The sequence below is a fragment of the Dendrobium catenatum genome, unplaced genomic scaffold (genome assembly GCF_001605985.2).
Source record: "Dendrobium catenatum unplaced genomic scaffold, ASM160598v2 fragScaff_scaffold_1196, whole genome shotgun sequence".
In the NCBI taxonomy this organism is placed as follows: domain Eukaryota; kingdom Viridiplantae; phylum Streptophyta; class Magnoliopsida; order Asparagales; family Orchidaceae; genus Dendrobium; species Dendrobium catenatum.
Window position 1 is genome coordinate 578,741 of NW_021319658.1, and position 27,234 is coordinate 605,974.

The following is a 27,234-nucleotide window of genomic DNA, read 5'->3' on the forward strand; positions in this document are numbered from 1 at the left end:
TACTGTTTGGGTTTTGCTTTCAAATTATTCTTTTCCATTCATTTATGCTTGGTGTTGTATGTGATGTCCGTGTTAACTCTTGCTTAAATGCTTTTAACCTCAACTACAAATTATGTAACATTTGGTATACTCCTTTCCTTACTAGCCTTTCAAACTTATTTTTTCTCTATGCTTTGTTCTAAGTTCTTTAATCTGTTTTTTTGCAACTTTATCTCCATTAGGCGCTACTTATTTGCAACTTTATCTCTATTAGGTGCTTTTAAAATCTATCTAATATTTCCTTTCGCAAGCCTTTTGTCCTTGTTTTATAATGCATCCATATTAACATTCAATTCAACCACACTGAACTTCTTTTTAGAAATTTCTTTGTTCTTTAATACTAAAATAAAAGCAACATTGTTGTTCTTATTGCCATTTTATAACATTTATATTATATTATTTTAATTTCGTGGCACTATCTTATCCACTATTACCCTAAAGGCACTTTCTCCATTTCTAATTATTCATTCTATTTTCGTGATGTTGCCTGAAGAAGATTTCTGTTCTGGTGGAAAGAATGAATATTCTAATAATTTTAAACAACTTTGTATTATGAAATGTACGTTACATACTCTTGAGACATTCGAAGTTCTTTTTTATTTTTTATATTTAATTCGTCTTTCCTCTTAATCTTGAACTACAAAAAGTTACCTTATTTTTCACAGGTAGAGAAACAAGAATTTGGACTTAAGCCAATGAATTGTCCTGGACATTGTCTAATGTTTGAGCATCGAGTCCGTTCTTATAGAGGTGGCTACCTTATTTTCTTAAAACTTGGATCTTATCTCAAAATTTTATCTTTTGTGTTAAACAAATATCATTATTGATTTATTAATTGCAAGATTTTTATATTGATCTGCTGTTGCCCGCTACTTGGAAGGAGATAGAGATGGAGAAAAAACAGGAATGATAAGGAGTACAGAGGAGATTTAGAAAAAATCCAAAATTGAATTCTTGATATTTGAGGGATAATTTTCATTGCATAAAAAAGCTTCTACTTATAATACATAAGAGAATTCAAATCCATGCTACTTTCTAAAATCAAGAAGTATTCTCTTTAAAATTTAAAAATCTAAACTACATTTTCTGGATTATGGACAACTAATTCCTAATTGCAATAAAAGTCAAATTCAAATGGTTTAAAAGCTAATGAATGGATGTGAATGTTAAATTCAAACAAAATTTAATCCAATGTGTGTGTATAGCCTGAAAGAATTTATAACTTGAAATTTAGAAATTATATTAAGTAAGTAATAAACACTGACATTGCCAGGCCCAAAGTCCTTGATGAGAAAAATAGAGGGTTATGATAGATAATCAACAATCAATGTAAAAATTTTCAAAAATCATAATATAAATCCCTTAGCACACTGGATTAATTCTAGGGCATTCCTTGAAAACAACATGTTGTATGACCTGAATATAGCAAAAAAGTGTGTGCACCGGTGCCTGGGTGCAATGTTAAATAATAAAGTGTTCCCACATCATGGATGTATATGGGAAAAGTAGCTTGTTCTTGCTACTAGAATGATGATAGGAATTTTGAATATATGTACTTTTATAACAAATTAATGAAATTGATATTTATTATGATTCAATAGGAAGATAAATATTCTTTGTATTCAGGAAATTTAATAGGTTGGGGAAAAGGCTAAAGAGTCTGATAGTTTAGGATTTAAACTATTGTATTTAGGTAGGAGTCGTACTAAAAATGTTGTATGTGTGATTATAAATAAGAGTTTGAATTATAATATTGTAGAAATTAATAGAATTAGAGTTATAATTTTAGCTTTAAAGATTATTATTGATACTAATATTATTAATATTATAAGTACTTATGCTGCTCAAGTAGTTTTTGATGTGTTCAAAAATAAAATTTTAGATGATTTAGAATAATTATTGCAAATGATACCTCTTGAAGAAAGATTTTTATTGAAGGAGATTTAAATGAACATTTTGATAGAGTTGTAGATGATTTTAAAAATATTCATGGTGGCTATGGGTTTGAAGAGACTAATGAAGATGATTGGATCATATTAGATTTATAATTGTTAATACCTTATTTAAGGAAAAAATAGGAACATCTTATCACTTATAAAATGGATAAAGTAAAATCAAATTGATTATTTTCTTAAAAAAACTAGATCAGTTAGATTGTAAATATTGTAAAGTTATTGTGAGTAAAATTTTATATACCCAGCCGCACTTATTATTTTTGGATTTCAAGATGAAGAGGCAGAATATGAAAAGTAAAGTAAAATATTGTTTTAGGATTAGATGGTGATATTTTAAAAATGTTAATAAAAATATTTTTGAGAGTAAGATTTAAGATCTTAAGATTTGGGTTATTCATGATGAAACTAAAGTTATGTGGAAAAATGTTGCTAGTGAGATTAAGAATATTGTAAAGTATGTGTTTGGAGAATCAAAAGGAAAAGCTCTTAATGATTAAAATAGTTGACGACAAAATTAAAATGTACAAAAAAGATTAAAAATAAAAATCTATGTTATAAAAATTAGTTTAGATTTAAAATCTTGAAAAATTGTGAAAGATATAGAAGGGCCAATAGAGAGTCTAAAAAGTATTATGTGATGCAAAGAATTTTTCTTTTAAACTTTGAATCAAATTTATGCCGAGAGATGAGTGGTAGCCATGGATAGTGTAAACAACCAAAGATTTTAAAGTGAAGGTAATCAAGTGGTGTATTATAAAGTAGATGATACAGAGATCGTTTAAAGTGGTGGATGAAGATAATCTATTATATTAATTAAACTAAGGTTAAGAGAGCTTCCAACCAAAACTTATGCGAAGTATGAGCATCAATAAATAAAGTTCGAAGAGTTTCAATAATGTGTTGATATTTGCGTTCGGTTACACCATTTTGTTGTGGTGTGTAAGGAAAGACTAATTGGTATTGAATGCCAAATTGGCTAAGTATAGATTGAAGTTCGGAATTTATATATTTGCCACAACCATTAGAACAAATAATTTTTATAGATTTATTAAATTGGTATTCAACAAGAGATTTAACATGTGAAAAATTGGAAATCGTTTCATCTTTAGTTTGCATAGGATATACCCAACTATATGAGAAAAATCATCCACAAATAACACATAATACTTAAAATCTTGAGTAAACAAAATGCAGGGAGGACTCCATACATCCGTATGTATTAATTGAAAAAGTTTTTTACTACAAGAGAAATAAATAGAAAAGGGTAACTTGTGACTTTTAGCAAGTGCATAAGAATTGCAAAGAAATGTTTTTTGGGAAGTGGAAGAAACGTTGTTTGTAGTAGACGGCAATTGAGATTGAAGTTGAAGAGGCAGATGCCCTAAGCGACAATTCCATAGTGTAGAACTCTATGAAGCAGTGAGAAGGGCAGGAGGAGTTGAGTTCAAAGAGTTAATTCAATAAAGACCTTGACGAGAGGGAACTTGAAGAAGAGTCTGATTGCTCATCGAATCCTTGATACAAAAGCCAAGATTATCAAAAGAAACAGAACAAGGATTTTTAGAAACAAGTTTATGCATAGAAATTAGATTACGAGATAGCTTTGAAATATGAAAGTGAGGATTAAGAAACAGCTTACAGTGTTGGAAGGGGAGGATTCCTCGACCAACTTGATTTATTGGAAGAAAGTCTCCATTGCCGATTTGTACCTACTGTGATCCATTGTAACCTCTGGCATTGTGAAGTTGATTGGCGTCAGAAGTTAAATGCAATGTTGTACCAAAGTCTAGATCCAATTGGTAGTTGCAGTTGAATCATTTGCAAGTAGAGCATGAGTATTGGAATTATAGGATAAATCCATTCAATACCAGCAACAAAAACTGAATGTCCATGTTTACCACATATCTGACATTCCACATAGGAAGAGAAATTGTGAGTAGCTCGGGTAGATGAATAAGAACCTCAACCAAGTTTTGAAGAAGAGAATCGTTGCCTACTGCCAGAAGAATTTGGAATAGGAGGACGAGATTGCCCTCTGCCCTGCTCAACAACAAACACCATTTGTGATTCAGGTAAGGAAACAAAATTACGAGTTTTTCAACTGCGATGTTAAGCTCTTCATTGCATAAAAGAGCATAAAAATCATCTAAGCTTATGTGCAGAAGATTAGTTCTAATGGCAATCTTGAAAGCTTGGTATGTTGACGACAAACCATTAAGTGTATATAGAATGATATCTTCAACATCTAATGGAGAACCGAGGTAGTGATGACATCACATTTGAATTTAATATCTGATAAATATTACATCATAGATTTGTCTTTTATGGAGATATGATGCAACTCATTTTTTAGTTGTAGAAGACAAGATCGGTTGGTGGACTGCAAATGATGTTCAATGGTTTGCCAAATCTCAACACAGGGTTCCAAATTTAAAACAAAAAATAGTAGTTTTGTGAAATAGTGGAGTATATAGCAGCGGCCGAATTTTGATCCATCCACAAGCATCCATGTGTCCTAACTTGGATTAGGAAGTATCTCACCAGCATCAATGAAAATCTGCTTGTATTGCTTGGGTGTAGAACTATCAAGGAAACCATCAAACTCATTTGCTTTGAATAATTTTTGAAGTTGGGCTTCCAAAGTGGATAATTGTCAGCATTCAGCTGAATATTGATGACTGTTTGACATTTGTTACAAGAATTCGGGTGTCGGTCATCTCTTTTGACCAGTCTCATCCGATTTAATTACGAGTGGCCCCGACCTAGCAAAATTCAGTGTCCTGATCGCAAAGATACCATCCGTTTGGCATTTGGAGGTCATTTGACCCCTTAAGTGACGTGTTTCATCAATGCACATATTGCTTTATTTACCAGTTTGAGTCCTTTCTCGCGTGTTCTGATGTATATGGGTCAACAGACCTTTACTTGCTCTGATACCAAGAGAAATAGCATAAATAAAGCAAAATAGAATTGAGAGAAGCTACCAATGTTCTTGTCTTTCATTCATTAAAAACCCACTTGCAGAATTGCAATTGATCTTTATATATATACAGGCTGAGGCGAAATACATTATGCAGAAATTGAATTGTTGAATAGCAGCGGTCAGATCAAGACAATTAAGTCTCAATGGTGGGAATTAGAGAGTGAAAGAAACGGTCTGAAATAGGTGCAGAGAAGGTGGCCATAAAGTGACATAAGAGCTGCTATATATCAACAAGTAGCACCACTTATATATGCCGATTTTCAAGCAGCACTTGTCCCATATTATCAATGTTGCATATATTGGAAGTGTATTTGTTTTATATCATCGATCAGCCAAATTGAGAAACATATGTATCCTAATGTAAAGTGACATCTCAGAAGTTCCTGAAGGGTGAGCATGTGTTTTCTATGAGTTCATGAGCAATGATGGGGTTACCATTCTCGCTGGCTCGTGGCAGTGGAGGCAGAGAATGAGTAGAAAGAAGGAAGAGAACTAGGGTGGGTTGGGGTTCATTTTTCTTGTCCTATTTGAGATAGGTAGGTTTTCACCTTTTTTTTTTCTCAAGTCAATAGGTGGGAAATCAGAATTGGGTTTTGGATTGGATGGATATCGTTTGATGCCAATATGATGCAAACAACACTGAAAGGTTGTTTATTATTAAAAAATATTTAGCTATGCATCAAGCTCGGAGTCTCCGGCAACTCCGGCTTCTCCGTTGGACTTCCTATCAGCCATGCATCCTCTGGAACGGATTCGGACAAAGAACGATTCTTTACTCCCATACAATTTGTCTCGTTCATGTCGTCTTCTTCCACCTCGACTCCCGGTATTGATAGTGCTTCCAACAATGAAGAGAATGAAGTGCGTTGGGTTCAGTGTTCACCATAGTTCTCTAGTTTATCTTTTTTTTTTTTCTGAAAGCATGTTGACTCTCTATCTGATTCAGTTCAACAGTTTGATACTTGATTGTTCCAGTATTGTCTCATTAATTGGAGCGTAAAAATTTTTTGCAGGAAAAGTTTCAGTAACAATGTTGATATCCTGTGCAGTGTGCTTTTTGTCATATATTATATTTATTAAATTTTTTAATTGGGATGTAAGATGTATGCATGGGTAGACGCATACTCCTTTTGTCTGGTTTAAACCTCAGCTGTTACGTCACAAATGTTAAGATCAGTGGCAGTCGATAGCACTTCTATCACATTAAGCAGTTATTTGGCTTCCAGTTTGATTTCTTTACCATGCAGTTTCTTGTTATTTTATATTCTTTTTCTTGTGACATTTTATGTGAGTGTGTTGTTTGTTTCTGCAGAGTTGCCTCTTCGTTTTGCAGATTTTGGAGTTCTTCATAGAAATGAACTAAGTGGTGCTCTTACTGGATTAACACGTGTTAGAAGATTTCAACAGGTAGAAGTTTGTTGCTGAGTTCGATGGCTGTTCTTTATCGGAGCACTTTGTGAACATTTGTTTATCATCTTTCTAAGAAGAAATGCTTTTGTTGCCTTGTAGGACGATGCTCACATATTCTGTAGAGAGAGTCAGGTGAGATTGCTTTTTTTTCTCTGTTTAATTTGGCTAACTTTTATGTGCTAAAAAAGAAAAGAAAGGATCTTTGTCGTTTAGGTTTTTGATTTGCTTGGACAGTAAGCGGATTTCAAATCTGTAGTAATCATCTAGGGCTGAACTGAAAATGTAGCCTCTGATACTGTTGACTTAAAAGTGCAATGGTCATTTTCATGTAATAAAGGTGATAATATTTGATGAGAATTTTGAGTTTTCTCATTGTTCTGCAAATAATGTTTGAAAGACGCTTGTTTCTGAGCATGCAAACAATGTAAAACATGTATCTATTTTAAATAATGATTAAAATCCAATCCTATATTTCCAGTTGAAGAATTCGCCTTCTCTTGTTTTGATCGTGGTTCTGCTGATCGTTTCCTTGTGTTATACGCATGAGTTGATTTTTTATTTACTGTTTGTAGTTATTTCTGCATTCTGTACATTAAAAACCACATTGCCTATTATATAAATTTTGTTTTGTGTAGTTCAGATTGCAACTTTGCAAGCTTAGCTAGTACTCTTCTTTTTCTAAACACTGAAAAGCTATTTGCATGGATTATGGGCTACTATATTTAGGGATGCTTAATAACTAGAATGGAATTAAGATTTATGTCATGACCCAACCTGAAAGCGTTGAATATCAAAAGCAGGAACAAAGCAGGAAAAAACGGCTGGAAAAAAAATATTTAAATTTCTTTGACGAACATCAACTAATATATAAAATATTGTTCATGCTTTTTCATAATAACTTCCAACATATTCACAGAGCCAGTACTAGGCAAAGTTCATTCTGAACTTAGATTATAACATTTCTGATATAAATACCTTTCTCTTGAGTGCCACATCTATAATATACTGATTCCCCTCTTCCACTCAAGACGACAGAATCTTTACATATCTAAATTGGTTAAATAAGAATGAGTTGTAATGCAATTCAGTGGATACATATTACCTCTATATTACAATAATATAATAGAATATTGAAATAATATGCATGTGTCAAAAAAGTTTAATTGGTATAAAATTACTTGAAAATTCTTTTTATTCAAATATGGCCATTTAAAAGGTTTTGAAACATTCCTTTGTACATTAAGAAGAGAAAAATTATCTTATCTTATTTATATCATTTTCTTCTATCACATCCATTAGAGGAGCACTATTTAAATTGTACCATTTAAGACACTTCTATTTATATTTTCTTTCTCAAACTTTTTTCATTTTAGGCGTGGGTACATTTGCATTCATGGCTAGTATCATAATCGGTTGAACTCTATCAGTTAACATGCACATGCAATTATTTTTATATAGTCTATTTCATTTATATTTTTACATATTATTTTATATCTTATTATCATAAATATTGTATAATATAAGAAAAACACATTAAGTATAATTGAACTGTCACGACCCTGTCCGGAGACCTAAGATAATGAGACCGAAATAAACGGTCAGACGGTTAATACGTTTCTTTCAATAACATAAAAACTTAACATATCCTAACACCCAACATATAACTGAAGAGTCGTTAAAACACATTTTTCAATTTGAACATATAATAATTCAAGTTTACTTGTACCATTTGATCATCTTCTTATGTATATGAACTTTTCTCTTTTAGCCATTCAATTCACAGGAGATTTATATTATATTTTAAATTTAACAATTTGAGTTTTGTAATAACTCAATGGATAATTACAACGTATAATATAGCATTTAAATATACATAAACGCAATCATATTCCTTTGTCTTTCTTTTTCTTTTAGCATATACGTAAACATTTAATATAAATATAAATTTTAATTATATGCCTTTCAATTAATTTATTCATTCTTCGATTTCATTTATTCCTTTTTCCCATTTGATTTAATACAAGAGTACCATCAAAATGTTGTATCAATGAAGGTACATCAATTTTCATTTTAATTTTCTTTTCCGTTTAACGTGCACGTTTATGTGGCGACCCCATCTAGTGTTATAAGGGGGTGAATTCCTGTATTTGTATACATGCACTTTTTCCCTTTTTATACTTTTCATTTTCATATTAATATTCATTTAGTTTATTTCATTTTTCCATCACTTGTCATATGAATCCGTAGAGACATTTTTCTCATATATATTATGAACTTTAGTTATTTAGTCATTAACAAATTTGTTGCATATCAAACATTTAACTTTAGCAAGTAGTTGAGCAGGATATAATAACAACAATATAATAAAAAAATGAATTTGCTATAAATAATTGATATGTTTTGGAGATCAAATTAGCACCCAAAACAGCCACTAGAGCGAAATCAGCACCAAACAACAAAAAATTGTCACCAAAATCAAGAGAAAATTGCAATGGTATGTAGGAACAACACTAATAAAGTTGAAATAATAATCTTTAATAAAAAAAAACACAAGATACAATTGATTCACTGTTTGAGAGGTGAATCAGTTCTCCACCAATTTCCTAGCAGCAATTAGGAACCCAAAATCATCTAAGAAAAACTTTTTCAGAAAATTCTTCACATAATCCTTCCCACATACAAACTTTCCCCCTGTCACCTCACATTTCCTCCAATAATCTCCCCTTAAACTTTTTCCTCCCATAGATTTGAAATGAGATGTTTGGACTCACAAAACAAGAGCCTTTTAGCTCTTGAAATGAGGTGGGGTTCACAGCCGTATCAATAACATAGTCATCCACTTTGTTTTTTTTTTTTTATCAATTTGATTCATTTTATACATTAAACATTCAGTCAACATATATGCTACAACATATAATAATTGTAAATAAGTGAAAGGGAATTGTGATCGTTATAAAATAATTGTAATTACCCACTTTAATTATTTTCGTTCTTCAATTCTTCCAAGTACTCGAGCTTTGAAATAACATTCCTTAATGCAACATCTAACCTCCTCTAAGAACATTTACATAATTCAAATATTCATCTCAGGTCAATTATTTAATTTCCTTACTATTCCAAAAATAATATTAATTTGCCTTAATATTATTAGATCAAATTTTGAAGAAATTTAAATATCGTCAAAACAATAAAAAATATCAAACTCCTCTAAGTTAACAAACTATATCTGATGTAGAACAAAGGGGGGGGGGGGGGTCATGTGAATTTAGAATTTTCAAATTAATTGGAAAAGGGAGGGAAGGGGTCGGCCAAAGAGAGAGGGGAAGGGGATAGGGTGTCCAAGTTCAATGAATGTGGAATTTGAATTGATTTCCAATTAATTTCTGATTTACCCAATCCTTAATTGAAAGAAGGCTTTCCAAAATTGAGCTAAATGATTTAGGAAATAATTTGAAATTTCAAATTCGTTTGAATTTGAATTCGAAAACTTACCAAAATTAAAACAACTTAATTTAGGAAAGAATAAATTTTAGAGGGAAAGGGATTTGATTGAGAGCATTAATTGAGGGGAATTAATTAATATGTGAGGGAAAAAAGGGGCGGCCAAAGGAGGAGGGGGAGAGATGTCCACATACGATGTATGTGGCCCAAGACATTAAATTAGATTTGATATTAAATCTGAAATTGATTTTATATTTAGAGGAATTAGGGGAAGACTTTCAAAAATAGATTTGTTAATTCGGGAAGGATTTGAAATTCAAATATCTTTGAATTCAAATTAAGAGCTTTCCAAGTTAACAATAGAGTAATTTAGGAAAGTAATAAAGAGGCTATTTTGAATTCAAAATTCAAAATATGTGGAGGGAAGAGGCTAGGGGTGAGGTGGTCGGCCGGCTATGGAAGTGGAGGGGTTGATGTTTGATCCAAAAGAAAAGTTAGCAAAAATCAAATGAAATAAAACAAAAACTGATAGTGAATGGTGGAAACTAGAGATGAGAGGATGGAGAATAAAGAAAAATAAAATAAAAATGATACAAACCACGAGCACGGACTCTACCAGCAGACTACGTTGCCCTCCCCGAGGGACTTCAATCCACGAGCCCGAATCCATCCTGCGGCTGGTGAAAACAAGGTTGTCCTCCCATAGGACTTTTCCTCTCCAGAACTCACACAAAGATAAAAACAGAAGCTCCAATTCTTTTTTTTTTTATTAATAATCTATCATTATATTACACAAGCAAGAGCCTCTATATATAGGCCTAAGAAACTAAAACAAGAAACATATGCCTCTAGGGCTTACATATAACAACCCTCTTAAGTGAGGGTAAAAATGGAAAATTCATAATAAAAAAAATTACAAATAAAATTTAAGATAACGTGGGATGATGAAGGCCGTCGATCTTCAGCTCCTCGGATATGCATAGACGGTTGGATGTTCGCATCATTCTCCCGGGGTGGAAAAGAGCTCGACTCCGTCGAGTTCGTGTCCCGAGTGAGCAACCATGCTCTGAGACCAAACTGATGTAGAATGAAGGGGGGTCATTTGAATTTAGAATTTTCAAATTAATTGGAAAAGTGATGGAAGGGGTCAGTCAAAGAGAGGGAAATGGGATAGGGTGTCCAGGTTCAATGAAAGTGAAATTTGAATTGATTCCCAATTAATTTTTGATTTACCCAATTAATTTTTGATTTACCCAATCCTTAATTGAAGGAAGGCTTTCAAAAATTAAGCTAATTGATTTAGGAAAGAATTTGAAATTTCAAATTCGTTTGAATTTGAATTCGAAAACTTACCAAAATTAGAACAATTTATTTTAGGAAAGAATAAATTTTAGAGGAAAAGGGATTTGATTAAGAGCATTAATTAAGGAGAATTAATTAATATGTGAGGGAAAAGGGGGGCAGCCGAAGGAGGAGGGGGAGAGATGTCCACATACGATGTATGTGGTCTAAGGCATTAAATGAGACTTGATATTAAATCTGAAATTGATTTCAGATTTAGAGGAATTAGGGGAAGGCTTCCAAAAATAGATTTATTAATTCATAAAGGATTTGAAATTCAAATATCTTTGAATTCAAATTAGGAACTTTCCAAGTTAACAATATAGTAATTTAGGAAGGTAATAAAGAGACTATTTTGAATTCAAAATTCAAAATTTGTGGAGGAGGGAAGAGGCTAGGGGTGAGGTGGTCGGCCGACTATGGAGGTGGAGGGGTTGATGTTTGATCCAAAAGAAAAGTTAATCAAAATCAAACGAAATAATACAAAAACGGATGGTGAATGGTGGATACTAGAGATGAGAGGACCGAGAATAAAGAAAAATAAATAAAAATGATACAAACCACGAGTTCGGACTCTTCCTGCGACTGGTGGGTACTACGTTGCCCTCCCCGAGGGACTTCAATCCATGAGCCCGGATCTATCCTACGGCTGGTGGAAACAAGGCTGTCCTCCCATAGGACTTTTCCTCTCCAGAACTCACACAGAGATCAAGACAAAGGCTCTAGTTATTTTTTATTAATAATCCATCATTACATTACACAAGTAAGGGCTTCTATATATAGGCATAAGAAACTAAAACAAGACACATATGCCCCTAGGGCTTATATAGGACGACCCTCTCAAGTGAGGGTAAAAATGAAAAATTCATAATAAAAATAAAAATTACAAATAAAATTTAAGATAACATGGGAATTTGCTAGAGCTTGCATTCGAGTAAATTTGAATTCTAAACTCCCCTCTGGAATTTGGGTGGAAGGGCTTCATGGTAGATTTTTTCAAAAGTTTGAGTATGAAAATCTATCCTCTTTTTGCTTCAAATGTGGTAAAATCGGCCATATTGATTCGGTGTGTCCTAATACAACTCATAATTAAAATCCTATTGTTAAAGAGGTCCCTTTCGGTTCTTTTCAAACTGAAAATAATTCATTTGGGCCTTGGATGCATGTGAAGTTCAAAAACAAAAGAAGAATTATTCCTGAGAAAAAGCTTTTTAAAGTTGACTCATCCATGGAAAAATCTGATGATGTTTGTGGTAATATCAATAATGTTGCCTTGGAAGATGTTGAAGGAGATGGGTTGACTGGTTCAGAATTTCCTATTGTTCCTTTGGCAGCTCGGGACATTGCTGAAAATAAGGAAGAAGAAGAAAAGGCAGTTAGACAAGGAGCTGAATCTTCCACCGTTCATCCAGTAATTGCTGAAAAATTACAAATTCAAATCTCACAAATTATGGAGGACAACAAGTCTTATGATTTATTTGTTGAACAAATTCAGGAAGTTCAGAATTTAAATTTTGAAATTAGTTTGGCTGATCCCGTGGGAGTGGAATGCATTAATTTGAATCTCAACAGCAATAATTTGAATTCAAAATTCCTGAAATTGTGGAAGCTATTAAGGAAGGAGTTGATGCTGCTACCGATTCAACTCAGGTTGCTGAAATTCAGGGAGCTAACAAACCAGTTTTTGAATTCAGAATTTCAAATTTTGAGGAGGAAATTACAACTCCCTTAACAGAATTGGCGGTTGTTTCTAGCATTAGTGCCGATCAAAAAACAGTTTTGGCTTATTAAGAGATACTTCTCCTCTATCGGATATTACTTTGAATTTTAAAAAAACTGCTCTTAAAAAAGACAATAGTCTTTTTAAGAAGAACAAGTCCCCCGGATCTAAGCACACATTGTTCAAAGAACTTCAAGCATTAGGACCGGTGAAAGATCATCCTAGAAGGAAAATGGCTGAAATCAAAGTGAAGAGCGGCATTAGAGGTTCTTCTTCTCTTTTATCTCAATAAAATGCAAGATGGTTCTCCCGTTGACAACAACATAGTGGATAGATACTTGAAGATGGAGCAAATTATCAAAAAGTTTGGATTAATGCTATCATTGAATGCTGACTTTGGAGATTGGAAAAAGCTTATGGAATATCTATCAAAGATATTCTTAAGTGATTTTTGGAAATTATTGTTAAAATGTACTTCCCTTTTTAGCCTTTGTTGCTTCGTTTTTCATCTAGTTTGTTATTTTAAACTTTTTCTAATTGATTATGGAATCATTACTAAGTCTTATTCTCTAACTGGATGGGAACTCTGGGATACTAATCAACCCTTGGGTTGTTTATTATTTTGATATCCCCTGCATCTCAACAGTTTCAAAATAGGAAATAGTGGGTTTCATATCATTTATAATAAGTTTAAATTAACAAATTTATGTCCAATAAGATCCCTTTTTCTTGTTGAAAAAGGAACCATTAGTTTTTTTCCTAGATTGTATTAGGTTGTCTTTTCTTTTATAATTAATGCAATTCTGCATTTCTTCAAAAAAAATAATAACATGGGACGATGACGACCGTCGATCTTCAGCTCCTCCTCGGATAGGCATGGACGGTTGGATGTCCGCATCAATATCTCTAATTACTTTGCATATAAAATTTCTTGAAATTGATAAAAACTTTCACTTATATAACTTGCATCTTCTACCTCAAATTTACTTTTTTCTTGTTGAATCAAGTTTTCCCCTAATTCGATTTCTTCCCCCAAACTTTCTCCTTCACCTAAGGAATAATAAAACAAAATAGTAAATTACTTGTCTATTTTTTAGCAATAGGAGTAGTAAGGATTTAGTTCAAGTGAAGTGTATTAAGTGAAGATCAAAAAGTACTTTTCTTAGAAGATGATATTCAACAAAGGTGGATGAGATATTTTGCTAAACTTTTTAATAAAGATTGTGATAATACGATTGACTTTAATGACCTTAGTACCTGGTGCAGCCTTCTACCTGCAAAGAGAAAAACCACAAGAAGAACAAGCAATAGAACAGTTCCTGGCAACAGGACTTTAGAATTGTTTTGGTGTAAAAACAGGGATAACTGCCTTTCTCCTTTCTCTGTGAAAACTATATATCACTAGTTTCTTACTAACAGCTATAATTAATTAGAAAATGATAATAAAAGGTACGGCTAAAGTAAAAAGCTGAATAAACGGTTAGGCGATAGTGGTGGATAAACCGAGTGTCTCATAGGCTACTCATTCTATTTGAATATTCCTTCTGGTATAGCCCGCCCCCGATGTAGCCTTCAAGGTATAGCCCGCATCAGGTCTCCCCTTCTTCAGAGGAGCTCATCTCCGATGAGACTGTGGTAAGCTGCGATGAATCCGGTGGGTGATATGGATAGATGTCAGAGATGTTAAAAGTCGAAGAAGTTTGAATGTGTTCCAGAAGATCAATAACATAAGCATTGTCATTGATTTTCCGTAGTATCGGATAGGGGCCAAACTTCTTTGGATTTAATTTTGGACAGGGACCAGCAGGGAAACGATCTCGTCGGTACCGCAGCATAACGAGTTCGCCTGGCTTGAATTCAACAGACCGGCGATGTTTATCCCTAGCAGTCTTGTAAGCAGCATTACTTTCACTGAGTTTAGCTTGTACTGTCTTTAACACATCCGTCAGCTGGTTGGCGGTCTGGGAGGCGGCAGTGCTCTTGCATTTCAGCAAGACAGCGACATCTACAATGTGGTTCGGCATTTTTGTGTAAACAATGCTAAACGGACAGCGTCCCGTAGAGCGATTCGGTGCTGAATTAAAGGCAAATTCGGCTTGCCCGAGGACTTCTTCCCAATGTTTTGGGTTCTCTTGAACCAAGCATCGCAGCATCGAGGCCAATGTACGGTTGACGACCTCCGTTTGTCCGTCTGTTTGGGGATGATATGTCGAACTTAACTTTAAATCTGTCTGGAATCTTTTCCACAGCTCACGCCAGAAATGGCTAATAAATTTAACATCTCGGTCAGATGTTAAACTGCGTGGGATGCCATGTAGACGGACGATTTCCTTAAAGAAAATCTTGGCGATGTTCAGAGCATCGAAGGTCTTTTTACAGGGTATGAAATGGGTCATTTTTGAAAACCTGTCCACAACCACCATTATAGAGTCTGAGCCGCGCTTTGTCCTTGGAAGTCCCAAGACAAAATCAAGGCTTAAGTCCTCCCAGATAGAATCGGGAACCGGTAACGGCATGTACAACCCGGTATTTTGAGCAGTCCCCTTATATTTGACAGACAACACATCTCTCTATAAACCGAGAGACATCCCTCTTCATGTGCGGCCAAAAGAAACGGATTTGTAGTTGTTGTAATGTCCGATCCCGACCAGCATGAGCTGCTATTCCGTTGCAGTGCAATTCTTTTATAAATTGTTGCCTCCAAGATGATGATGGAACGCACAACGCATTTCCCTTAAAAAGGAAGCCGTGCCTGAGTGAAAAGCTTTCTTCGGGAGTCCCTGCATGACAGTTAGCCCAATGGGAAGAAAAATCATTATCCGAATCATATAATACCTTCATTTCTTCCAATCCCGTGACTTCAGTTTGCAATTGTGTGAGCAAGGCGGCTCGCCGGCTAAGGGCATCAGCCACTCTATTCATCTTTCCGGTCTTATGCTTTATTACAAAACTAAACCTTTGCAAGAAGATCACCCACCGCGCGTGCATCTTATTGATCGTCTTCTGACTGTTGAGATATTGGAGAGATTGGTGATCGCTGCACAAGACGAAGTCTTGATGAAGGAGGTAGTGTTCCCATTGTTTCAATACAGCCCCAATACCAATTCCGGATGCATCTGTATCAACCTGGAAGGGTTTTTCAAAATTAGGTAGAGCCAAAACAGGGGCCGAACTCAGAGCAGACTTAATACTTTCAAAACTGTTTTGCTGTGTGGTTGTCCAGGTGAACGAGTGTCCCTTCAGGACATCAGTAATGGGGGCCATGATCATACTAAACCCCTTTATGAAACGCCTGTAGAAATTGGCTAACCCGTGAAGCTGCGGATATCTGATAAAGAACGGGGCGTGGGCCATTCTCGGACAGCCGCGACCTTCTGTGGATCTACTCGGACCCCCTCCCCGGAAACAATAAATCCCAAGAAGTAGACGGTATTCGTTGTGAATTCACATTTGGGTAAGTTCAAATATAACTTATTATCTCTCAGAACTTGAAAAAGTTGAGTTAAGTGCATCAAGTGTTCTTCAATGGACGGGCTATAGACTAATATGTCATCAAAGTAAGAAACACAGAATTTACCGGAAAAGGGTTGGAGAGCCTCATTCATGAGCCTCATAAAAGTGGAGGGTGCGTTACATAGCCCGAACGACATGACTTTCCACTCGTAAAGCCCCTCCCTTGTCTTGAAAGCTGTTTTCCATTCGTCCCCAGGTCGTATACGCACTTGGTGATAACCACTCCGCAAGTCGAGTTTAGAGAAAATGACAGCACCATGCAACTTATCCAACAAGTTCGACACCCTTGGAACAGGAAATCGATACTTAGTAGTAATTTTATTGATAGCTCGGCTGTCAATACACATCCGCCACTAGCCATCCTTTTTTGGAACAAGCAGTGCAGGCACCGCACAAGGACTTAGGCTATGTTGGATCAACTGCCGTCTGAGTAAATCTTCAATAATTTCTTGGAGAATGGCATTCTCTTTCGGGCTCATTCGGTAATATGGCAGATTGGGCAATGTGGCTCCTGGTATGAGGTCAATCTGGTGTTGAATGTTGCGAAGCGGAGGTAATCCTGTCGGCAATTCACTGGGACCAACATCGGCAAACTCTACTAACAACTTCTGGACCGACGGAGGGATGTTCTGTTTGCTTATGCACGGGGAACGATCAACAGCAACTAGCGCCAGTATAGGAGTCTTTTTATCCGCATCTTGTAACATAAGATGTCTTGAGACAATGTAAGCAGCAGATGGTTCAGAGGGCGTTTTTCCTGCACCAGCTCCCGTCTGAGGTAGTAGCCTTAACTTCCTGCCCTTCCACTCAAAGGAATAAATGTTGGTTCTACCATTGTATACCGCATGGGCATCAAATTGCCAGGGCCGACCCAATATTAGATGGCACACGTCTATTTCGAGGACGTCGCAATCTACTTCACACAGATACTGTTTACCTATAGAGAAAGTCACTCGGCACGCCTCCGCAACCATAATCTCCACACCACGTTTTACCCAGGTAATTTTATAGGGCTGCGACTTCTTGGTAGTTTTTAATTGTAATGCTTGCACAACAGACCGAGAAATGACATTCTCGGTGCACCCGCTGTCAATCAGGAGCTCACAAACTTTTCCCTGAATCGTGCATTTAGTTCGGAACAAGGCATTACGCTGAGTAGGCTGTGGTTGTTTTGGAGCTAGTAACAACCGCTCAAGAATACAAAGAACAGGATCTCCCTCGTCTCCTGGTATGTCTTCTACGAACTCTCCTTCCTCCAAGTGATCTTCATTGCCTTCTTCAACTGGTTCCCCTTCAATGATCTGTAATTGCTATCTATTCGGGCATTCGTTCGACTTATGGCCGGGTTGAAAACACCTGAAACACTTCAAAGTCGAAGGTCTGCTATACGGGTTCTCTCGCATGAGTGCTTTCGATTTGGCCTGTAACTTGGCTTCAGCGGGGCTGTTATTAGGGGCAGTCGGGTTGCTAGTTTGCCCTTTAGCCACAGGCGAGTTCGCCTTATGCTGGTCTGTGACATTTTCATGTATAAATGGGCGTCGGTTAGAATAACTCCTGGAATTCCTTTGCATCTGAGATTCGATTTTTAAAGCTAAATTCACAGCCCGTGATACTGTCCAGACGGAGTTGAGTTCAAGCTTATCCTGAATCTGGTCTTTGAGGCCCCCCATGTACCTCGCCACCAACTGATTTTCCGACTCCTGAAGGTTATTACGAGCACTTAGGCGGTAAAATTCCTCCGTATAATCGTTCACGCTTCTCGATCCTTGGGTACAATGCTGGTATTTGAGGTATAACATCTGCTCGTAATTGGTGGGTAGGAAATGGCCTCGCAACAGTTGCTTCACACGGAACCAACTTCGCACTGGTCCACGGCCTTCTCGACGCCGATTCTGTAGGAGCTGCAACCACCACGCGCTTGCCCCGCCCTTCAATCGGCAAGCGACATACTTAACTTGTTTTTCGGGATGTATCTCCATATATTCAAAGAAGGTCTCAACAGCCCGCTTCCAATCAAGATAGTCTTCAATGTGAAGACGTCCCTCAAAGAAAGGTATGTCGATTTTCCTATTTCTATTGGATTACATTAAGGATCAGCCTTAAGCCCATATCTTTTTTACTTTAGTCATGGATGTTCTCACTAGACATTTACAAGAGGATGTACCTTAGTGTATGCTTTTTGTTGATGATATTTTTTTTGTTGATAAAACTAGAGAGGGAGTTGAAAGTAAACTTGATTTATGGAGGTCAACATTAGAGTCTAAAGGTTTCCGCTTGAGTAGATCTAAAATTGAATATATTAAGTGTAATTTTAGTAGTAATAGACCTAGTAGGGGGATTGTGACTTTGGGCAATCAAGTCATTAATAAGAGTACATGTTTTAGATATCTTGGATCTATTGTTCAGAGTCATGGTGAAATAGATCGGGATATTATCCGTAGACTTCAAGTTAGATGGTTGAAGTGGAAGAATGCATTAGACTTATTGTGTGATAGAAAAGTTCCCCTCAAACTTAAGGGAAAATTCTATAAGATGGTGGTGAAACCTGCAATGCTTTATGGTGCAGAATGTTGGCCATTAAAAGAGAAGCATAATACTAAGTTAAGTGTTGCAAAGATGAGGATGCTCAGGTGGATGAGTGGATTTACCCTTAGAGACTGGATATGAAATAAGCATATACGTGAAAAGGTTGGAGAGCTCTAGTGGAAGATAAGATTAGAGAGAGTCACCTTAGATGGTTTGGTCACATAAAACGACGGCATTCTGATGACCCGGTTAGGAAGGTAGAGGTATTAGATTTGACTTATATTAAGAAAGGTTGAGGTAGATTTAAAAAGTCTTGGTTAGAAAACATTAGAAATGATCTTTCTTTATTAGATTTAAACGAGAATTTGACTTTAACATGACACAATGGAGAAAAAAGATTCATGTAGCCGACCCCACATAGTGGGACAAAGGCTTGATGTTGTTGTTGTTAATCCTGAAGGATTATGTGATATGTAGTTGTGGAAGTTTAGATTTTTGGCTTTGTCATATAATGAAGTAATGTTGTTGCGGAGACAATGTGAGTAACTCTTGTTGAGGGGTAAGTTAGAGATGATAAAATTAACTGAATCGTTCATGTACATCAATATAATTATTAGGTAGAATTTTTATGAAAGGTGTATGATAGAAAAATAGGAAGATAAAAATAACTTGTCTGTAAGTTCTTAGAAAAAGCATTCGCTTATATTAGAGTTGTCACTACAATTAACACTCAAGGGAAATGAATGAATGCTGAATCATTAAATAATAACCAAACAGTTCAGGCAAGGCTACCCTAAAAGCTCATTGATACTGGTTGCCAAAATTTTAATATTTGGTGAATTAAAGATGTGAAACCATTCTCAAGAATGAGAAGTTGTGACTATAATTCGAGCTACATTTGTATGGTTAGGTTGACTGGTTTGACAATTTTGAGTATTGTTAGTTTTAAATATACGCCAATGTGTACCTTGTTTGAAATAAACTGAGATCCTGTTTGCTGTCAATTTCTTTGCAGATAACCAGTTCCAGGTCTAAGTTAAGGTTTTTGATCTGATTGTTTTGCATGGTCTTAGATTTGACTAATTGTAGCATAAACGCAAGTCCTTGTACCTAAGCAAACATATGTTGACCTCAACAATAACACTTAATTTCACCAGGATGAGTATATTTGGCGCTGTGCATTCTGACATGACACAATGCAAGTATGTAGTATGAATTGTATAATTTATTTATATTACCTTTTAGTAATTGAAGACAGAAGTTTTTTTTTTCCATAGCAGTTCAATATATTCAATCCTGATAATCACTAGATTTATCCTATTTACCGCCCATGTTCCTTTATTGTTCAAGTTGCTTTAATGATTTGATTTTATGACAATTTATAAATAATGGATTGTGTTCTTTTGATGTAAAATAGATCAAGGATGAGGTCAAAGGCGTGCTCGAGTTCATTAGTTATGTCTATGAAGTATTTGGATTCACTTTTGAGCTGGAGTTATCAACGGTACAACACCTTGGCCTCAACTTTATTATTTGAAAGATGCCATATGAGCATTGTCGATTTTTTTTTTGCAATGGTTTAACTCTTTTGATTTTGAGTATAGCATGTTTTATTACTTCCACCTCTTGCACATGTGATACAAGCTCATGAACCATCTTTTTGATGAAAAATCAGAGTTCATATTTATACTTTCATGTCTCTCTTTCTTTGTCTTGAGTGTATACGAGCACACATCTCCCTTAATCTATATTAATTCAATCATCTTGTTCGGATTTTAGCTCAATAATTTATTAAGGATAAGCACACATAATTTTCTTTATTTACCCTGGATGATGCTTGGAGTTTGCTTTTTTTTCCTTTATATACATGGAAGGGATAATGCTTGGAGTATGCGTGAGCAGGTGAACTTAGTTAAAATATTTTAAGAATTTGTTTGTTAGGAATGTCTTGGTTCTTGTTTTTTTGTTACTAGTTGATATCCAGTAAGCATGGAAAATTTATACTGCTATGAAGCTTCAAGCGAAGCTTCAGGTGGATTTTACATCTTGATTTTCATTTGATTAAGAAGTTGGCTATTGGGCCGCTGATAGGAAGTGCTTGTAATAATCCTAACTCTCTTGGATGAAATTAAATTATAGCAATCCCAAATACAATCTCCAAGAGGAATTAAGAGCAATAATAAGAGAATTCTTTTTAATTGATGATATACGGAAAAAAACAACAAGATACAATGGATCTTTAATTGGTGAGGAGTATCTGGCTCTCTCAAATTTCTAGTCGTCGGCTAGAGCCCAAAAATACTTAAGAACAATCTAAATTCAGCAAATAATATCATAATCCTGAAATAATCTTATTATGAGCCGTAAATAGGCTCCCCTAATTCACTCCCAAATCAGCTCCCTTTCCCTAGATAATTCTCTCTCATATTTGAATTCAAATTAGATATCTTGCCCTAAATAATTCCCTCCCAATTGTAATTAGAACTTTACTAAACAATTCCCTCTTGATATCTCCTTTCTTTCCCTAATTAATTATCTCTTAGATTTTGAATTTAAATTAGATCTCTTGCCATAAATAATTCCCTAGAGAAGCACACATGTAATTGCTCTTCTCACATCCATCTGGTTGAAAGCACCTATTCAAGCATAACTACTAACCTAATATATTTTTAAATCTTTACTTAACCATTTTTATTAAACAATAATTTAGCTATTACTATTTAATTTAACAACAGTTAACATTAACTTTAAAATAAGTTTTAGGATATACTTACATACCTGAAAATTTGGGTCTTACACCTTAGGTGTGTAAATTAGTCAATTCAAGCTCAAGCCACTCTCGACTTGAGCTTGAATATCTTATCAAGTTTGACTTTGAGCTTAATTCTACGAGTTCCAGTTGACTCACGAGCTAACTCATTTATTATGAAAGAGAGAAGCTTTTGATTCTAAAATGATATAAAAAAAATAATAAGAATCCAATTCAGATAAGGAAGATATATATAGCTTTAAACTTAATCTTTTGAATTATAAAATTTTAAAATTAGTCTATTCATGAGCTGATGAGTCGCTCAAGCTTGGTTGTTAGCTCATAAGGTTCGACTCACGGGCTATTTATCGAGCGAGCCTGAGAAGGCTTTACTCATTTAACCCCTAAGACCCCTTTTTTTTGTTTAGGTTTATTAAGTCATTTTGAGAGATTGAACTAGGTTGAACAAGTCACTGATTTTGAGATGGCGTGAACTACTTACAATTTGGAATTCACCCAAAGGCTCGAGTTGCTTATAATAGAATTTTGTTATGCCTCTCTAGAGTTTGTCCAACTTAGCTCTTAGTATTGAGCCATTGAACTCATGCAGAGACTTAAAAAGTTACCTATTATCCAAGGCTATTCATCAAAAAACTCCACAACTTGCCTAGAGTACTGGCATGCCAATTAAAGGTTCTCTCCAGAAGAATTCATTAAGTGTACTTTCCCTCTATCCGAACTTAGCCCATGTTCCTGAGTAGCAGTCGACAAACAAGACTTGCATTTTACCCAACTCATGACATCGAGTTCAATTTATATACTTTCTATATAATCTCGCTATGCAGCCATAACCCTAATTCATCCTCACTATGAGTACGGGATCATTGGTTTAGTGTGGATACATGCAATCTTGAACCTTGAGCTGAAACTCTATCACATTGAATTCTCATTGAATCTCTTTGGAAATATCTTTGAATTTTCTGTATATTTCTTTGATTGTATTTATTGCTCATTTAGGCTTGCCCTTCTCTGTCAAAGGGGGTTCAATCAGCTCTTTTAGTTCAGTAAGAGAATCATTGAGACCTAACCTCTCATTCTCTCATCTCTTTTACTCTTTAGGCTTGATTCATATTTCTAATAAGGTCTTGATATTTTTTTACGAACAACATTGGTAGCAGCATGATGCTTTTTGAATCACACTCATATTTCAGTGAGCATGGAGGGGCCATACTTTTGTGTATTTTCAAGCTCATTGCAAGAGATTGATGGTGGAATCATAAATCAGTTGTGGATGATGAATATAACTTTCTAGTAGATACATGTTCCAATGGGAACTTACGAGTTTCCTATACTTATGCATTCAATTGGAAATTTCTAGTTTTGGCTTAACCTTTTTGTTTTTATTCACGACACACTGTTATCCATTTCTTTAATGAAACATGAGTATGAGTTATTTTTTTATGTTAGTTCTTGTCGTTGTGTTCTGATATATATTATTGTGTTTATATTTAGCGTCCAGAGAAATATTTGGGTGAGATAAAAACGTGGGACAAAGCTGAAGCCGCTCTAAAAGATGCTCTTGAAGAACTTGGGAGGCCGTGGCAAGTATGTTGCTAAATGCTCTCTCAAAATTTTCATGATTGTTTTTGCTGTTTGCTCTGTTTTCTTTTCAGTTTGTTCTTGGAAAAGAATAGTTTTGGTTTTTGTTGTAGCAATGGCGTTTTTCTGAATTGCATTAAATGTTTGATGAATATGTTGGATGTGGGGGGACAACCACCATAATTTTTTTCCGGTTTGTAAGGCTTTTTTGGCATTCTGAGTAGATGCTCATGATGAGATGTTTTAGAAACTAATTGAATAATATGATTTGTAGTTTTATAGTTGTGTTCTGTTCTATCCTCACGTAAACATCCTTTAGTTAATTTCTGAATGTACAGATTAACGAAGGGGATGGTGCATTTTATGGACCAAAGATTGACATTGGTGTTTTTGATGCATTGAAGAGAAAATTCCAATGCGGAACTTTACAGGTATGTTTGACAAATTATACATTACTGTTAAAAAGAAAACTTATGAATTACTGATTTTCTTACATGTATCTTGCAACAGTTGGATTTTCAACTTCCTGAGCGCTTCAAATTGTCATACTCGGCTGAAGATGAAGGCAAGACTGAACGTCCTGTAATGATACACCGTGCTATTCTTGGTTCTGTTGAGCGCATGTTTGCCATTTTATTGGAACATTACAAAGGGAAATGGCCCTTCTGGATCAGTCCTCGTCAATCCATTGTCTGTCCAGTATCTGAGAAATCTCAGCCTTATGCATTACAGGTAATCTTTTTGATTTAGGTTAGGCATTTACGTTGTGTTCGAAGGTTTTATTGCTCTGTTTCTCTCTTTCTCTCTCTCTCTCTCTCTATATGTATAGCACGTGAAATTCTACGTAGAGTTTAAGGTTTAAGATTATAGATCATAGACGTCTTGCTAGTTCAAACCATTATGAGTAGCATTTTGTTACAGAAAATGTTCCTAAATGATAGAAATTTCATTCTGTTAAATTATATATATATTTCTGGAGAATTTGGTGCAGTATTGCTCCTAGAACATGTCTTTTCCACATATTTGGCTCCCAAGCCACATACACACTTTAAAAATTTTGGTTGACAGCTATAACTTTATGTCAGAATTGGGATAGGTCCAAGTGAAGAGTATGAAATATATCCTTTGTTTGCTTTCTTGAATGAAAAGTCATTCTGATGCTAATGGCTTGTTTGTTGAATGATTGATCTCGTCTCACAGGTGTAACATTTAGGTGAAAATGATTTATTTCTTATGTACTGAATTCATATAATTTAGTGTGGTTTTTTACCCAAGGCATCTAATTTTATAACCTTTTGATCCTTTTGTTTGAAACTTCCCCAACGACCAATGCTTTGTTTAAATTATTCTTCCCCTTTCTCGTGATATAGCTAAAAAAACCTTTTGCAGACAGTTCTATGAAAAGAATTGTGGTGGATTAACTTTATTTGTAGAAAATGTATGTCTAATTACTTCTTCATCAACTTTACTATTACCAAGTAATGAAACAGAGAATCCTTTGTAGTTCTATAGGAACAGACGGCTTAAACCGCTTAAACCGAGATTCCTTGGTAGTTCAATAGGAACAGACAGCTTAATACATCTTTTATAAAACTTTTGGGACACTTTGTGCTTTCTTGTTTTCTTGAATTTGTTTTTATCTAAATCTTCATATATTATGTAGTATCTTTTATGTTAATGTAGGTACGTGATCAGATACATGGAGCTGGTTTTTATGTTGATGTTGACACAACAGACAGAAAGATTCAAAAGAAGGTACAGTTGCTATTATGCTTTCATTTGTTGATTCTGCCATGTTTAAAGCCTGCATACCATACTACTTGAACAACTAAGAATTCATACGGCTTAGTTAGTAAATTTGTTTTAATTTTTTTTTTTCACTTATTTCCACGGCAAGTGCTACTTGTTTCTATGTTAATGAAAAAAAAAAAAAAAATCCAACGTAATGCTCGACTATTGATATGTGGCAAATTTAAACTCAGAGAATCACATTTCTCTAATTTGGCCCTCGATTTTGCAAAATTAATCCCAAACTGTTTTGCATGGCATGGATTAAGTTGGGATCAATTTAGTATAGTTGAGAAACTAAATTAGATTAATTTTATGTCCCAATTTCCATCGATTTTTGTCTCAGGGATCATTTATGATCAATTTTATATTGTCATGAGACTAAATTGGAGAAATGTAATTGTGTATGACTAAAATGGTTGAATACAAATTGTCAGGGGCTATTTTGGACTTTTCCATTCTGTTTTTATGACCCCAAGCTAGTAGCATTTGGCATCTTTTGCGGAAAGAAAAGGCAAAGAACTTTATGAAATTCTGTTCAACCTTTTGTTCAGTCACAAAAAAAGGGTTACTCCAGAAAAAATGCACCACCCTTTTTGTTACTTCATCTCTGCATTAGTTCGAGAAGATAGATATTAGTACGCTTTAATGTTTATAAACAACCTTCTGTTTTCTGATCAAATTTTTTCTACGATTGCTTAATGTCTATCATCTAATAAGATTGTTACTGTGAGTTTAGTATTTTTTGGTTAATTTACCACATCCGACTGACTTTTCTTTTTGGACACTTCATCATTAGTTTTCACAGATTTTAAATCCTTGTGATCATAGTTTAGAATTCATTTTTCTCAGAAAAAGTGTTTTTGATAATAGCCTTTCGTATTGGGTCTTTTTGGTTGTATTCATTGTAGAAAATGTAAATTTATTTTACTCCATAATTTCATCATTAATTATTTGGTTTCAATGAAATATTTCAAAAATTAGATTTACCTTGGAAATGTGGGCAGTTTTTTTTTCATCAACAATTCATTTCTTAACCCTATTGTAAAATATGAAAAAAGAAATCACCATTGAGTCTCGCATGTTTCCTCATAAAAAAAACAAAAAAACTCAATTTATTTTCAACAAAATAAGGAAAATAATTTTCTATACTCAATTGCTACTCTACTAAACAAGTGGGTGAAAATCAATTTCACCTCAATTCCTTCTATCATTTCCATTTCCTTTTCATTTCATCTATCTTCAAACCGCACAGAACCATAAAGAGTGTACTGAAGCAAATAATAAGGGCAGTGTGAATAGCGGCCATGTTTTTGTGCCAAGAAATGCAATCATGCTTTTCAATCTTGTGCAGGTACGAGAAGCTCAATTGGCACAATACAATTTCATCTTGGTTGTAGGCGAAGAAGAAGCAAAGACTGGACAGGTTTTTCCTTGACCAATAATTTTGTAATAATCGAAATTTCGCCTTATTTCCTTCAATTTATTGAACTATCGATGCGGTCCTTAAACTTTCCACTGTTTATAAAAAAGCTCCGCGAGCAAGAATTATCAGCAAATATTCCTTGAGAAACGTTGAAATATTTAATTAAAAAAAAAAAAAAACTGGTGTGTTATTTATTCAATAGTTTCTCCATGATCAGGTGAGCGTTCGCGTAAGAGACAAATCAGAACATTCTGTAAGGAGCATGGAGGATCTTCTTAAACATTTTAGAGAGGAAGCAGCAGCTTACCACTAATTGGAAATTTTGTTTTGTATACCCTGTTGTTGTTCCTAATATTTATGGCGATTTTGCACCCATTTTAACATTCTTTAAAGCAAATGTTGTTGAAAGTCTCTATATTTAAACTGCAATTAAATATAACGATGTTGATGAGATTAATGATATTATCTTATTTAATACTCGTATTATTTTCGCGGATCAGTAAAACAAAAAAGAAAGAGTTGCAAAGTCGTCATTGTTTTCTTTATTGGGAAATTTTGAGCGAACTTGCTCTCCTGCGAGAGGGCGGGGAGTCGCTGTTAGACAATGGCAGCCCAACAACCTCATATGTTTGATCCCATTCTGCTCAGTGTTATGAATTACTCTTTTGAAGCTAGGGCCATCTCTAACCAAAAAACTCATTTTCCACTTGGAAATGCAGTAACACCCTCATCTTCAACCAAACT

General features: G+C 34.8%; 1 protein-coding gene across 1 annotated transcript in view; it reads left to right on the forward strand.

The window, feature by feature from the left end:
* The window catches only part of LOC110111092 (threonine--tRNA ligase, mitochondrial 1), a 42,905-nt gene extending 15,924 nt beyond the window's left edge, over positions 1 to 26,981 (forward strand). The window contains exons 12-21 of the mRNA XM_020842804.2: positions 705 to 789; positions 6,290 to 6,384; positions 6,487 to 6,519; positions 20,346 to 20,432; positions 23,190 to 23,282; positions 23,615 to 23,707; positions 23,787 to 24,008; positions 24,960 to 25,031; positions 26,419 to 26,490; positions 26,708 to 26,981. Of these exons, the coding sequence (XP_020698463.1) occupies positions 705 to 789; positions 6,290 to 6,384; positions 6,487 to 6,519; positions 20,346 to 20,432; positions 23,190 to 23,282; positions 23,615 to 23,707; positions 23,787 to 24,008; positions 24,960 to 25,031; positions 26,419 to 26,490; positions 26,708 to 26,803 (948 nt within the window). The 3' untranslated portion in view covers positions 26,804 to 26,981. The remainder of the gene's footprint in view (positions 1 to 704; positions 790 to 6,289; positions 6,385 to 6,486; positions 6,520 to 20,345; positions 20,433 to 23,189; positions 23,283 to 23,614; positions 23,708 to 23,786; positions 24,009 to 24,959; positions 25,032 to 26,418; positions 26,491 to 26,707) is intronic.
* Positions 26,982 to 27,234: the final 253 nt, after the last annotated feature.